Source organism: Salvelinus alpinus, chromosome 2 (genome assembly GCF_045679555.1).
Source record: "Salvelinus alpinus chromosome 2, SLU_Salpinus.1, whole genome shotgun sequence".
In the NCBI taxonomy this organism is placed as follows: domain Eukaryota; kingdom Metazoa; phylum Chordata; class Actinopteri; order Salmoniformes; family Salmonidae; genus Salvelinus; species Salvelinus alpinus.
In genome coordinates this window covers 39,778,912-39,794,501 of record NC_092087.1, presented here as the reverse complement: position 1 = coordinate 39,794,501, position 15,590 = coordinate 39,778,912, and the positions used below count along the sequence as shown (strand labels likewise).

The following is a 15,590-nucleotide window of genomic DNA, read 5'->3' as shown; positions in this document are numbered from 1 at the left end:
TAAATGACTTGGTTTGATAATACCCTAACAGCCTTTTCACACTACAGTATCTTGCTGACCTGTAGCCTACAGTACAGTGCTGGTTCAGATATTTTCTTTCAGCAAGGTTCCAGCAACTGTTGTGGATGTGCAACCAGGCCAGCGCAGTACAGCTCCACTCAGATTGGCTCGACTCAGTAGCCTAGTAATAAAAGGTTGGTGATTTAGCCACAAATGTGTAACATGCCAATGTTGCCCCATTCACTCCCAATAGAGTAGCAGTAGATTCACCTTGCTATGGCATGACTACATCGCCCCCTTGTGTCCATGTGTTTTTACCAGGTATGCCATCTGTATTGAAGCAAATTACATTGTAATACAAATGAACACACACATATAAAAGAGAAGTTTCTTTATAAAATCAAATTATTTGAAAAAACAACAACATCCAGACGTACAGAAGAGACAACTGCCTCAATGACAATAAAATAAAATAGTAACAACAACGACAGGCTACACAAAGCGTTGTTTTGAGAAAGGGACGACAGGTTACACAAAGCGTTGTTTTGAGAAAGGGACGACAGGCTACACAAAGCGTTGTTTTGAGAAAGGGACAGCAGGTATAAAAACAACAGAAAGACAAACTACCAGTACATTTTATCTCAAAAGAGCATAAAAACAAAAATGGGGATTTCATGTTTTGACACAAACAGAAATACAAATCTTAGGCTGATTTTGAAATCCCTGAATTTAATTACAATTTTGTATCCTTTGTTTTTTACAAATTCAATTGAAATGTAAAGTTATGGTTATTAAAAGTAACACCAACAAATAAGAACAAAATGCTAATTAAAATAAGTATAGTACATTCTGAAAAGCAATTATTTATCTCATAAAATACCCAACAATCCTTAAGCATTAAAAAGGAAGCGCTTATTATCAATAATAAAAGCTGTGAAGAGCCACAAATATTCAAACTCAAAAAATAGCACACATATTTCAAATGAATGACCTAATTGAGATTCTTCATGATTGATAACACTGGTGTAATTGTTTTTTCTTTGGCCAATCTATTTTCAGTTACCATCAAACAATCACTACTAAATGTCAGCTGTCTTTGAAAAGCTTTTGCCCAAAATATATGCCACATTTTCTTCAAATAGGCCTAGGAAAATACAGGTTCCCACATCTAGATTTCTTTCTACATTGGTTGCTTGCTAAGTGCTTGCTAAATGCACAAGAACCATGGCTTTTTGCTACATCTGCTTAGCTTCAAACAAAACATTGACTACTGTATATAAAAAGGAAACAATAAACAAACACTTAAATAAATGTCCTTTATTCATTACTGCTATTCCAAGAAGCTCCTCAGGAGTCCAATGAACCTGATTGAAAATCTCATTTAGAGGTATGACGATGGTATCAAATATATTGCTAATGTGACTAATATTGTGAGACAGAGGCTGAGAGTCCTCTGCAGCATTATGAGACCACACACACACACAGAACACAGTTAATATGGCTTTTGTTTTGAACGAGTGCTGTCAGATATACCACTACAGTAGCTACAGTTTGTGAACTGCGCTGCAGTAAGGGTTGAGGTTTATGCATCAGGGTGTGACTGACTGTATAGGAAAATTCTCCCTCTACTCCATGAGGGCTGAGTACTGAGTAAGAGGTAGGCTTGTGCAGTGGCTGCTGACATGAAGGTGTAAATCACTCTTTCAGAATAACTAATGGCCTCAATGCACACTGGGGATTAACTCCAAATCCATTCCATACACTGGAAATCTTACTCAGCCTAAGGTCCATGTTAATGCTTTACAACCACAGATTTTAATAAATCCACACACTGCTGTGTCTGTTTGTCATAGTAAGAGGCCAACGGCAAGGTGCCAACGGTATGCAATCTGAATATACTGTAGATGTGGGGTTTTGAGTTATTATGAGCATTAATATGCCGCTCCTTTATCAAAGTAATATCTTGTACAGTAATGCTTGGGACAGGAAGATACATGTATAGAGGAACTGGGTGGAATATCTCAATTGTGGACTTTAAGAGAATGAAATGTAGTCATTCTAAATTGACTAACTTATCTAAATCTCAAATTCGTCAGAAACATTTCTTATTACACATGTAAAGTACAGTATATCAAAAGTGAAATGACATCAAAAGAATGTCAAAATCCCAGCGTTGCATAGATCAGGGCTCTCCAACACTCTTCCTGGAGAGCAAACATCCTGTAGGTTTTCGCTCCAAACCTAATCTAGCACACCTGATTCTAATAATTAGCTAGTTAATTTGCTGAATCAGGATTGTTACAACTGGGGATGGAGTGAAAACCTACAGGAGGGTAGCGCTCCAGAAACAGGGCTGGAGAGCCCTGGCATAGATTCACTTTACAAATGAAGAATTCTCTATATGACTGGAGTAAGAAAATCAACCATATGGTTCTGTGCATGTTCTTGGACAGAACTATGGACCAAAACTCCTATAACCCAGTTTATGTATGTAGACAGTTTCCAAAATACTATCTCATCTGCTCTATGGTAAAGCAAGCACAAAACACAAAATGTACATTATACAAGTAATGTGAGAACACTCTCACGCTCACCCTCACCCTCTCACACTCATTCACACACACATCTACATACCCCACACACAGTCAGTTCCTGATTCAGGCAGCTCATACAAGGCTATCTCCCTCATGGGTTTGCATATAATTGCAATATTGCTTATTCATCGCTCTAGGAGGGTGAAATTTCATGGACATCGATGATATGTGTAACTATGACCTACACATTTGAGTTATTCTGTTGAATTAATGGAATGGACCTAAGACTGAACTGGTCCGGTGAGTGTTACTTAGTGATCCAGTAATCCAGTCCATGTATCCTTTATCATATCGCTGCTCATTATGGCTTATTTTCAATGTGCTGTACTATTATCAACACACCACCTGAGCCTTGGCTTGGGGATGGGAGTAGACACCTACTTTCATTTTCACAGATACTCAGCTATGTGCTGGATTCTGCCCACCCAGATATCTGATCACCCCCCTGGTAGACCACCAGGCATTCCACTAAGAACAAAAGGAAATGACAACGAAAAGAGTCCTCTTTCACATTCAGATCCCGCTTGAATGGCTTGTAGATGAAGAGAACAGGGAGTGTGACGGACCATCGGTGCTACCCCACACTTCCTTGTTGTGATTTTCTTCAACATTCTAGAGTCTAGAGTCACCTTGAGTCAAAGCATTGGCATTAAAAAGCATCAAATTGACCCTGCACACATGGATGTTTAATGAGTGTGTTTGTGTGTTTATGTTGTTTGTGTGTTTATGAACTATAGCTTGTAAAATCCTTGTTGTTTTTGTTTGTCTCACCCTACAGAGATCTATAGTAAGCTCTGTCCCAATGAGTGAAGTCACAAGCACAGACAATGTAAAGATCAGAAGAGAGTTGCCAGTTTGCGAGATGGGTTGCCAGATTGAGAATCTATCGCTAGTTTGAGATGGCTCATCAAACATGAGCATGACTGAAGCCCAAACATACAAAAAAACGATCAAATAGAAAAATGCATAGTAATACACATGAATATACAATATGGTGAAATATGAATGCATACGTTTTCTTTTGGAAAATCATACAATAGAAGGTCAAAGGTCAAATGTCACTGGAAATTATTTTCAAAGGCATGTGTGGCAATGGTTTCCACATTAAGAGTTTGGTTGTTGCAGATGTCGTTTCGTCATTGCTCTTGCACTTATCCTAGCCCTTAAGGAAAGTGGGGGAGTGCATTTCCTATAGACCCCCGCTTGAAGCTGCTGCCACTCCGCTTTGCATTTCCTTGTGTTTCTGTTTGTTTGGAGACAGCGTTGTAAAGTAACATAATGGTCAGTCTTATGGTTGGCACAGTGATATCTCGTGACCCTTGTCCCAACTCAGTGACACTTAGTGCTTGTTTTTCTCTCTCTTCTCTTATTTCCCGGACTACATGTTCCACGTGCTCCTATAGAAAGGGCCCGTTTCACCATGGAGTGTCAGAGTAGGTGCAATACATATACAGCCTTTACTTCTCTGTTTATCTAGAGCAAAGAGGGAATTATTATGGGTATACAGTATGTATGTGTATGTGTGTATATTTGTAAATGTAGGGGGGGGGGGGGGGGTAGTGTAACAACAGAGGTGAATGCTATGTCTTGGCAAAGACCCTTGTTACAGGATGGGCTGCTCATGTAGGGAGATGACTTGGTGTGCTAGGACAGGGAGTGTTGGTCTGTCTGAGGGTGGTGGAGCAGGAGGTGATGAGTATGGGTCAGAGTGCATCACTATGTCTCTCACTGGGCTCTCCCAGTCGCCCCTTTCTGGGACCCCCCTGCTGCCACTGCAGCCTCCCCCCAAGGCTCCCCATCGCTGTCCGCCCCTCTCTCCCTATCCTCATCCCCCCATTCATCCTCCTCATCTTCCTCCTCCAGGCTCTTCTCCTCCTCTCTCTCTTTCTTGATGGCCTGGATGGCAGGGGGGGCGGCGGCAGAGGCGCTGTCCCCAGAGTCGCTGCTGTCCTCAAAGGCTTCAGGGTTCTCCAGCATCTCCCTGATCAGAGGAGGCATGGGGCCTGGGATCTCCATCTTCAGAGTGATGGCCCTCTCTGCACCTACAGTACACAGAGAGAGAGAGAGAGAGAGAGAGAGACAGAGACATGCATAAACATGAGTTTACATTCACATTTACATTTTAGCCATTTAGCAGACTCCTCCAGAGCAACTTACAATCAGTTAGTTATTAATTGTTAATTATTTGTGGCTCTATGTCTCTATCAATACTGATTGAAAGCCGGAGTCTGAGGCTCTACTGTACATGCATATTGATCTATGTGTCAGGATTCGTTAAGGCTATAGCCTATGTTATGAATAGAGATCTAGGCTGTGCAGATCCTTATCTGTACTGACCCTTGGTGCTGATGCCCCTGAGGTCAGTGACCTTCATCAGCATACGGGGGAACAAATGGGGCTTGTTGGGGCGTCTGCGGCGGGCGTAGATCTTTAGGGCCTCCAGGAGGGGCTCCTGCAGCTTGTCTACCTTCTGGGGCTCCTCCAAGTCCATACGGTCTGAGGGAGAGAGTCAACACACAGGGTCAGGAAGGGGGGTGGGCAATGATAGAGGGTGAGGAAGAGTAAGCAGCCAATGACATAGGGTCAGGGGGGAAAAAAGACGTGAACAAAAAGAGAAGAGGAGAGAGTGCTTAGTATATTGAGACAAACACACATGCGCGCGAACACACACACACACACACACACACACACACACACACACACACACACACACACACACACACACACACACACACACACACACACACACACACACACACACACACACACACACACACACACACACACACACATGAACACAAACAATAACAGCCAATGCTGCAGTACCTCCACAGATGAGGCAGATGGCGCTGAGGAGGCCAGTCTCTGTGTCGTCCATCTCCAGAGGCAACAGCTGGCCAGCAAAGGCAAACACCAGTTCTGTGAGCGGGCCGAAGCCTGCGTTGTGCATCTGGGTCCGGTTCAGAGTCAGCCCGTCTGAGAAGGTCATTGTGTCCTGCTCCGGAGTGTAGCGAGTGCAGATCCTCAGCATCTGAGAGTGAGGAGAGGAGAAGATAGAGAGGTTAGGGGAATAACGACAACAAGGATGATGAAAAGGGAGGACGAAGAAGAGGAGGTAGTGTAAAGTGTAGGGAGTGACAGAGGATGGAGGACAGTGACATGTGGATTGTGCAATGTGTGTGTATAGTGTGTTGAGGGAAAGCGAAGTATGGAGCATTGTAAGGGAGAGAGGAGTGGATAGATTGTAGTGAGGGAGAGATGAGTGAAGGTGGAGGGAGACATGAGTGTGCACTGTAAAGAGTAGTGAGGGAGAGAGGAGTACAGACAGAGTGGAGGTGGGGGGAGAGAGGTGTTTAGGTACCAGTATGTCCAGACAGGCTGATTTGAGGAGTGTGATCTGGTCAGCGATGGTGAGGGTGGTGAAGCCTGGCAGGCGCTTGGCAAACTCCACTATTTTGATGATGCACTTGGTGGAAAGTTCACTGAACTTATCCCACAGCCCCAGATCTAACTGTACACGGTGGTCTGCACTGGAGTTCTGGAACACAGGAGAGACACAGAGAGAGAGAGGGCTGAGATTCGTGTGTGCGTGTGTGTGCGTGTGCGTGTGTGTCTGTACTTGACTCACTGTAGTGTATTTGCCCAGCTGGACGAGTGAGGGGAAGGTGTCTTTGTGGGCCTTGCTGACTTTGTTGACCAGCTCCTCCAGTTCTCCACTGAGCTCATAGCTCTCCGGCAACACCACCTCCTCCTTCACATCCTTCTTCTTCTTGTTCCTGTCATTACGCACCGCTGCATGGGGGACAAGGCAGCAGGTAGCCTGGCGGTTAGAGAGTTGGGCCAGTAACCGAAAGGTCGCTTGTCGCTGAGCCGACAAGGTGTAAAAACTGCCGATGTGCACTTGAACATGGCACTTAACTCTCTCTTAACTAATGGCTGGCCGTGACCCTACTCTTTGAGACAACAGTGAAAGGGAAAGTGATAGATTGGTGGTAGTTGTTGTCATCTAATAGAGCAACACATCCCTCATGCTTCCCTCCTTCCTTCCTCTCAGGATGTCCACTTATAGAGCGGCCATATTGTGATTTCAGTGCTACCCCAGTACAGACATGGACTGTACTGAGATCCCTTTCCAAAACACTCTTTGCCACACAATCACTCTCACACGCTCTCTGTATTCCAACCATCTCTGATCCCCTCACACCTTTACACTTGAGCACAGCATACCCAGAAGGTATGGGCAAAACTGGTTGTAATGCAATCTTTCTGAGGCCCTGGCACTCACCTTCTTTGGACATGCCGACCTCAAAGCACTTCTGCAGCCGGCAGTACTGACAGCGGTTACGGGTCACCTTGTTGATCTGACAGTTCTTGTCTCGGTGGCAGGTATACACCATGTTCTTCTGAATACTGCGCCGGAAGAATCCCTGAAAGAGAGAGAGAGAGAGAGAGAGAGAGAGAGAGAGAGAGAGAGACCGAGAGACCGAGAGATACAGAGAAAGTATGAGGAACCGAGAGACCAAGAGAGAGTAAAAGAGAGAGAAATCAGCCATTAAAACATTGTTTCCGGGAGCATAGATCTCTCACTCCATAGCCACAGGAGGGGATTTGAGCCCATGCCTTTGTCCTTAGATAAAGATTCCACCAGAGGGCAGCACAGGCATCTTTTCATCCTCTAACGTCAGAATAGGGATGAACTGCATGGAAACAATTATGGTAGACTGTCTGTGTGCCCCTGTCTGACTGTTCATGGCTTGTTTGTTTGTTTGTGTATGCATGTTCTGTATATATCATGTATTTGCTTGGGTTACACATCCTGTCTGTACATATTGACTGAGTCTCTTTGTGTGTCTCACCTTGCAGCCCTCACATGAGCTGACCCCATAGTGGTATCCAGAGGACTTGTCCTGGCACACGAAGCAAGGCTTGTAGATGCGAGGAGGAGGGGGCGGAGAGGGTGAACTGGGCACCATCTCCTCAGAGCTGGTGCTCTGGGTCTCTACTGCTGCTCACATAGAGGGAAAGAAAGAGATTGTTTATTTCACTTTTGTTTATTATCTATTTCACTTGCTTTGGCAATGTAAACATATGTTTCCCATGCCAATAAAGCACTTTGAATGTAATTGAGAGAGAGAGAGAGGGAGAGAGAGAGAGAGAGAGAGAGAGAGAGAGATAGAGAGAGAGAGAGAGAGTGAGTAGGGGGCAAGAAAGACAGACTTTAACTTACTGCACATTTCAGTATTGCAGCTAATAGGTATACTGTGTGTCAGAGGATTAACGCAACTCTTTCTGAAGCCCCCAAACATCTTTGAAGGTGCATTACAAGTACAATACCCGACTGGGGTTCAATGGGACCCACAGTGTTGTTCCCTAAATAAGTTAAGCTGATATATAGATATGGAGTAACTGATAAAGGCAGACTTGTCAACAAACAAGCCCAACCCCCCTCTAGCCCAGCCTTTCAGCTCTACCCAGGAGGGCAGCTCAAAGGCAAACATTTTAAGAGATGGGGGGTTGGTTCAGCACTGATTGACATTGGAGAGAGAGAGAAAGAGAGAGATCGAAAGAGGGAAAAGAGACACAATTAGCTGATGGCCAGATGGCTATGCTGATAAAATGCTGATTGGCAGATGAGATTTGATTGCCGTCTCCACTTCTGGGGAGTGGGGGGTGGAGCATACCTCTGACTGTCTGACTAACTGACAGCTGAATAGTGTGTGTGTGTGTGTGTGTGTGTGTGTGTGTGTGTGTGTGTGTGTGTGTGTGTGTGTGTGTGTGTGTGTGTGTGTGTGTGTGTGTGTGTGTGTGTGTGTGTGTGTGTGTGTGTGTGTGTGTGTGTCTTTTTTTATTTTGAATGCCTGTCCAACCCGACATGCTTGTATACCTCTAGTCACATTTGAACAAACAGACTGAAGGTGTTTATGAGACTGCTGTCTCCCTCTGTCCCTCCCTTCTGTCTCGCAGGGGGAAAATGGCACACAATATAACACCATTTGCCGTCCCACAAGCAGTCATTCAACTGCTGCCAATGAAAACCTTCAAAATAAACAACGTCAAACACACACACACACACACACACACACACACACACACACACACACACACACACACACACACACACACACACACACACACACACACACACACACACACACACACACACACACACACACACACACACACACACAGAGACAAACATTTGAACACAGAGACAACACGACATGGATGAAGCCCAGATGAGTGAAACCTTGGTCCATGTCTAAAAGGGAAAACGTCTTTATTTTGTATTCACCTTAATTCTAAGAGTGCAGTCCTTCTCTTTTTCATCACTGACCATTTCAGGTCTATGCACCATCTAGCTACTTAACATAACTACAAATGCACTGTGTTTTTCCTGACTTCACACACACAACAAAGAGCAGACATTTGCATAGACACACACACACACACACATTCATTTATAAATGGTCAAAAGCACATATACACATATATTTAGCTACATTCACCGACCAAGCCCCCAAAACAATCCCCTCTAACATGCCTTTCAACTTTCACCTTCAGTCACCCCAACTTCACCTCCCCATGCCCATTCCCAAACCCCCCTGTTTTTCTCTTGTTTCCTGGCCCTAAATTCCTCAGCGCAGGCTGGCCAGGGTTTAATAGAGGACCAGGCTCGTAAGCTGGCCTATAAAGGTTGTGTCTGGGCTGGGAAGGAGGCCCCCGGCCAGGCCAACCGCCTCTTTATTGGGATCCAGTCACCTTGGACAGCCATTCACACCACCAGCTGGACCCTCGCATCCCTTCCCCGTAAAAAAAGACAAAAAAAACAAAAATGGAGGCGTTGAAAATCCAAAAGCCACGCACAGCCCCCCTCCTAGCTGCCATCTTCAATGGAAAGAACAGTTCTGGCCCAAATGTGGACCTCTACACACCCCCACCTCCCCCCACCCTTCCTCCTCCTCTACCCCCCTCCAGCCCCCTCTCTCTCACACTAGGGCCTGCGTTTAACAAGAGAGGCAAGACTTCAAAAATAGTAGAAAAGGGCATAAAGGAATAATCTAATAAAAGAAGAGTGGGACAAATGAAGAGAGAAATAGAGGGAAGAAAGAGAAAGACATGAGAGTTAGAGGACAGAGTGCTCCCAGTGGCTAGAGAGGTGGAATAAAACTCTGACCCTTTAGCATTGACCTTGACTGATGAGATGTTTTGTAAGACCACCACCACCATTAGTATTAGCTACAAACAGTGTAACAGTCTATTACCACCACCACCATTAGTATTAGCTACAAACAGTGTAACAGTCTATTACCACCACCACCATTAGTATTAGCTACAAACAGTGTAACAGTCTATTACCACCACCACCATTAGTATTAGCTACAAACAGTGTAACAGTCTATTACCACCACCACCATTAGTACTAGCTACAAAACAGTGTAACAGTCTATTACCACCACCACCATTAGTACTAGCTACAAACAGTGTAACAGTCTATTACCACCACCACCATTAGTATTAGCTACAAACAGTGTAACAGTCTATTACCACCACCACCATTAGTACTAGCTACAAACAGTGTAACAGTCTATTACCACCACCACCATTAGTATTAGCTACAAACAGTGTAACAGTCTATTACCACCACCACCATTAGTATTAGCTACAAACAGTGTAACAGTCTATTACCACCACCACCATTAGTATTAGCTACAAACAGTGTAACAGTCTATTACCACCACCACCATTAGTACTAGCTACAAACAGTGTAACAGTCTATTACCACCACCACCATTAGTATTAGCTACAAACAGTGTAACAGTCTATTACCACCACCATTAGTATTAGCTACAAACAGTGTAACAGTCTATTACCACCACCATTAGTATTAGCTACAAACAGTGTAACAGTCTATTACCACCACTACCATTAGTACTAGCTACAAACAGTGTAACAGTCTATTACCACCACCACCATTAGTACTAGCTACAAACAGTGTAACAGTCTATTACCACCACCACCATTAGTACTAGCTATAAACAGTGTAACAGTCTATTACCACCACCACCATTAGTACTAGCTACAAACAGTGTAACAGTCTATTACCACCACCACCATTAGTACTAGCTACAAACAGTGTAACAGTCTATTACCACCACCACCATTAGTACTAGCTACAAACAGTGTAACAGTCTATTACCACCACCACCATTAGTATTAGCTACAAACAGTGTAACAGTCTATTACCACCACCACCATTAGTACTAGCTACAAACAGTGTAACAGTCTATTACCACCACCACCATTAGTACTAGCTACAAACAGTGTAACAGTCTATTACCACCACCACCATTAGTACTAGCTACAAACAGTGTAACAGTCTATTACCACCACCATTAGTACTAGCTACAAACAGTGTAACAGTCTATTACCACCACCACCATTAGTACTAGCTACAAACAGTGTAACAGTCTATTACCACCACCACCATTAGTATTAGCTACAAACAGTGTAACAGTCTATTACCACCACCACCATTAGTATTAGCTACAAACAGTGTAACAGTCTATTACCACCACCACCATTAGTATTAGCTACAAACAGTGTAACAGTCTATTACCACCACCACCATTAGTATTAGCTACAAACAGTGTAACAGTCTATTACCACCACCACCATTAGTACTAGCTACAAACAGTGTAACAGTCTATTACCACCACCACCATTAGTATTAGCTACAAACAGTGTAACAGTCTATTACCACCACCACCATTAGTATTAGCTACAAACAGTGTAACAGTCTATTACCACCACCACCATTAGTATTAGCTACAAACAGTGTAACAGTCTATTACCACCACCACCATTAGTATTAGCTACAAACAGTGTAACAGTCTATTACCACCACCACCATTAGTATTAGCTACAAACAGTGTAACAGTCTATTACCACCACCACCATTAGTATTAGCTACAAACAGTGTAACAGTCTATTACCACCACCACCATTAGTATTAGCTACAAACAGTGTAACAGTCTATTACCACCACCACCATTAGTATTAGCTACAAACAGTGTAACAGTCTATTACCACCACCACCATTAGTATTAGCTACAAACAGTGTAACAGTCTATTACCACCACCACCATTAGTATTAGCTACAAACAGTGTAACAGTCTATTACCACCACTACCATTAGTATTAGCTACAAACAGTGTAACAGTCTATTACCACCACCACCATTAGTATTAGCTACAAACAGTGTAACAGTCTATTACCACCACTACCATTAGTATTAGCTACAAACAGTGTAACAGTCTATTACCACCACCACCATTAGTATTAGCTACAAACAGTGTAACAGTCTATTACCACCACCACCATTAGTATTAGCTACAAACAGTGTAACAGTCTATTACCACCACCACCATTAGTATTAGCTACAAACAGTGTAACAGTCTATTACCACCACCACCATTAGTATTAGCTACAAACAGTGTAACAGTCTATTACCACCACCACCATTAGTACTAGCTACAAACAGTGTAACAGTCTATTACCACCACCACCATTAGTATTAGCTACAAACAGTGTAACAGTCTATTACCACCACCACCATTAGTATTAGCTACAAACAGTGTAACAGTCTATTACCACCACCACCATTAGTATTAGCTACAAACAGTGTAACAGTCTATTACCACCACCACCATTAGTATTAGCTACAAACAGTGTAACAGTCTATTACCACCACCACCATTAGTATTAGCTACAAACAGTGTAACAGTCTATTACCACCACCACCATTAGTATTAGCTACAAACAGTGTAACAGTCTATTACCACCACCACCATTAGTATTAGCTACAAACAGTGTAACAGTCTATTACCACCACCACCATTAGTATTAGCTACAAACAGTGTAACAGTCTATTACCACCACCACCATTAGTATTAGCTACAAACAGTGTAACAGTCTATTACCACCACCACCATTAGTATTAGCTACAAACAGTGTAACAGTCTATTACCACCACCACCATTAGTATTAGCTACAAACAGTGTAACAGTCTATTACCACCACTACCATTAGTATTAGCTACAAACAGTGTAACAGTCTATTACCACCACCACCATTAGTATTAGCTACAAACAGTGTAACAGTCTATTACCACCACTACCATTAGTATTAGCTACAAACAGTGTAACAGTCTATTACCACCACCACCATTAGTATTAGCTACAAACAGTGTAACAGTCTATTACCACCACCACCATTAGTATTAGCTACAAACAGTGTAACAGTCTATTACCACCACTACCATTAGTATTAGCTACAAACAGTGTAACAGTCTATTACCACCACCACCATTAGTATTAGCTACAAACAGTGTAACAGTCTATTACCACCACTACCATTAGTATTAGCTACAAACAGTGTAACAGTCTATTACCACCACTACCATTAGTATTAGCTACAAACAGTGTAACAGTCTATTACCACCACCATTAGTATTAGCTACAAACAGTGTAACAGTCTATTACCACCACCACCATTAGTATTAGCTACAAACAGTGTAACAGTCTATTACCACCACCACCATTAGTATTAGCTACAAACAGTGTAACAGTCTATTACCACCACCACCATTAGTATTAGCTACAAACAGTGTAACAGTCTATTACCACCACCACCATTAGTATTAGCTACAAACAGTGTAACAGTCTATTACCACCACCACCATTAGTATTAGCTACAAACAGTGTAACAGTCTATTACCACCACCACCATTAGTATTAGCTACAAACAGTGTAACAGTCTATTACCACCACCACCATTAGTATTAGCTACAAACAGTGTAACAGTCTATTACCACCACTACCATTAGTATTAGCTACAAACAGTGTAACAGTCTATTACCACCACCATTAGTATTAGCTACAAACAGTGTAACAGTCTATTACCACCACCACCATTAGTATTAGCTACAAACAGTGTAACAGTCTATTACCACCACCACCATTAGTATTAGCTACAAACAGTGTAACAGTCTATTACCACCACCACCATTAGTATTAGCTACAAACAGTGTAACAGTCTATTACCACCACCACCATTAGTATTAGCTACAAACAGTGTAACAGTCTATTACCACCACCACCATTAGTATTAGCTACAAACAGTGTAACAGTCTATTACCACCACCACCATTAGTATTAGCTACAAACAGTGTAACAGTCTATTACCACCACCACCATTAGTATTAGCTACAAACAGTGTAACAGTCTATTACCACCACCACCATTAGTATTAGCTACAAACAGTGTAACAGTCTATTACCACCACCACCATTAGTATTAGCTACAAACAGTGTAACAGTCTATTACCACCACCACCATTAGTATTAGCTACAAACAGTGTAACAGTCTATTACCACCACCACCATTAGTATTAGCTACAAACAGTGTAACAGTCTATTACCACCACCACCATTAGTATTAGCTACAAACAGTGTAACAGTCTATTACCACCACCACCATTAGTATTAGCTACAAACAGTGTAACAGTCTATTACCACCACCACCATTAGTATTAGCTACAAACAGTGTAACAGTCTATTACCACTACCATTAGTATTAGCTACAAACAGTGTAACAGTCTATTACCACCACCATTAGTATTAGCTACAAACAGTGTAACAGTCTATTACCACCATCACCATTAGTATTAGCTACAAACAGTGTAACAGTCTATTACCACTACCATTAGTATTAGCTACAAACAGTGTAACAGTCTATTACCACCACCATTAGTATTAGCTACAAACAGTGTAACAGTCTATTACCACCACTACCATTAGTATTAGCTACAAACAGTGTAACAGTCTATTACCACCACCACCATTAGTATTAGCTACAAACAGTGTAACAGTCTATTACCACCACCACCATTAGTATTAGCTACAAACAGTGTAACAGTCTATTACCACCACCACCATTAGTATTAGCTACAAACAGTGTAACAGTCTATTACCACCACCACCATTAGTATTAGCTACAAACAGTGTAACAGTCTATTACCACCACCACCATTAGTATTAGCTACAAACAGTGTAACAGTCTATTACCACCACCACCATTAGTACTAGCTACAAACAGTGTAACAGTCTATTACCACCACCACCATTAGTATTAGCTACAAACAGTGTAACAGTCTATTACCACCACCACCATTAGTATTAGCTACAAACAGTGTAACAGTCTATTACCACCACCACCATTAGTATTAGCTACAAACAGTGTAACAGTCTATTACCACCACCACCATTAGTATTAGCTACAAACAGTGTAACAGTCTATTACCACCACCACCATTAGTATTAGCTACAAACAGTGTAACAGTCTATTACCACCACCACCATTAGTATTAGCTACAAACAGTGTAACAGTCTATTACCACCACCACCATTAGTATTAGCTACAAACAGTGTAACAGTCTATTACCACCACTACCATTAGTATTAGCTACAAACAGTGTAACAGTCTATTACCACCACTACCATTAGTATTAGCTACAAATAGTGTAACAGTCTATTACCACCACTACCATTAGTACTAGCTACAAACAGTGTAACAGTCTATTACCACCACTACCATTAGTACTAGCTACAAATAGTGTAACAGTCTATTACCACCACTACCATTAGTACTAGCTACAAATAGTGTAACAGTCTATTACCACCACCACCATTAGTATTAGCTACAAACAGTGTAACAGTCTATTACCACCACTACCATTAGTACTAGCTACAAATAGTGTAACAGTCTATTACCACCACCACCATTAGTATTAGCTACAAACAGTGTAACAGTCTATTACCACCACTACCATTAGTATTAGCTACAAACAGTATAACAGTCTATTACCACCACTACCATTAGTATTAGCTACAAACAGTGTAACAGTCTATTACCACCACTACCATTAGTACTAGCTACA

General features: G+C 42.3%; 1 protein-coding gene across 3 annotated transcripts in view; it reads right to left on the bottom strand.

Moving 5' to 3' along the window:
• Positions 1-376: 376 nt before the first annotated feature.
• LOC139560583 (retinoic acid receptor gamma-A-like) overlaps positions 377-15,590 on the bottom strand; it is a 75,035-nt gene continuing 59,821 nt past the window's right edge. For all 3 annotated transcript variants that reach the window (XM_071377483.1, XM_071377493.1, XM_071377502.1), the window contains 7 exons: positions 7,451-7,599; positions 6,880-7,021; positions 6,223-6,386; positions 5,956-6,132; positions 5,421-5,625; positions 4,932-5,090; positions 377-4,636 (listed from right to left, as the gene is read on the bottom strand). In XM_071377483.1, the coding sequence (XP_071233584.1) occupies positions 4,320-4,636; positions 4,932-5,090; positions 5,421-5,625; positions 5,956-6,132; positions 6,223-6,386; positions 6,880-7,021; positions 7,451-7,599 (1,313 nt within the window). In that variant the 3' untranslated portion in view covers positions 377-4,319. The remainder of the gene's footprint in view (positions 4,637-4,931; positions 5,091-5,420; positions 5,626-5,955; positions 6,133-6,222; positions 6,387-6,879; positions 7,022-7,450; positions 7,600-15,590) is intronic.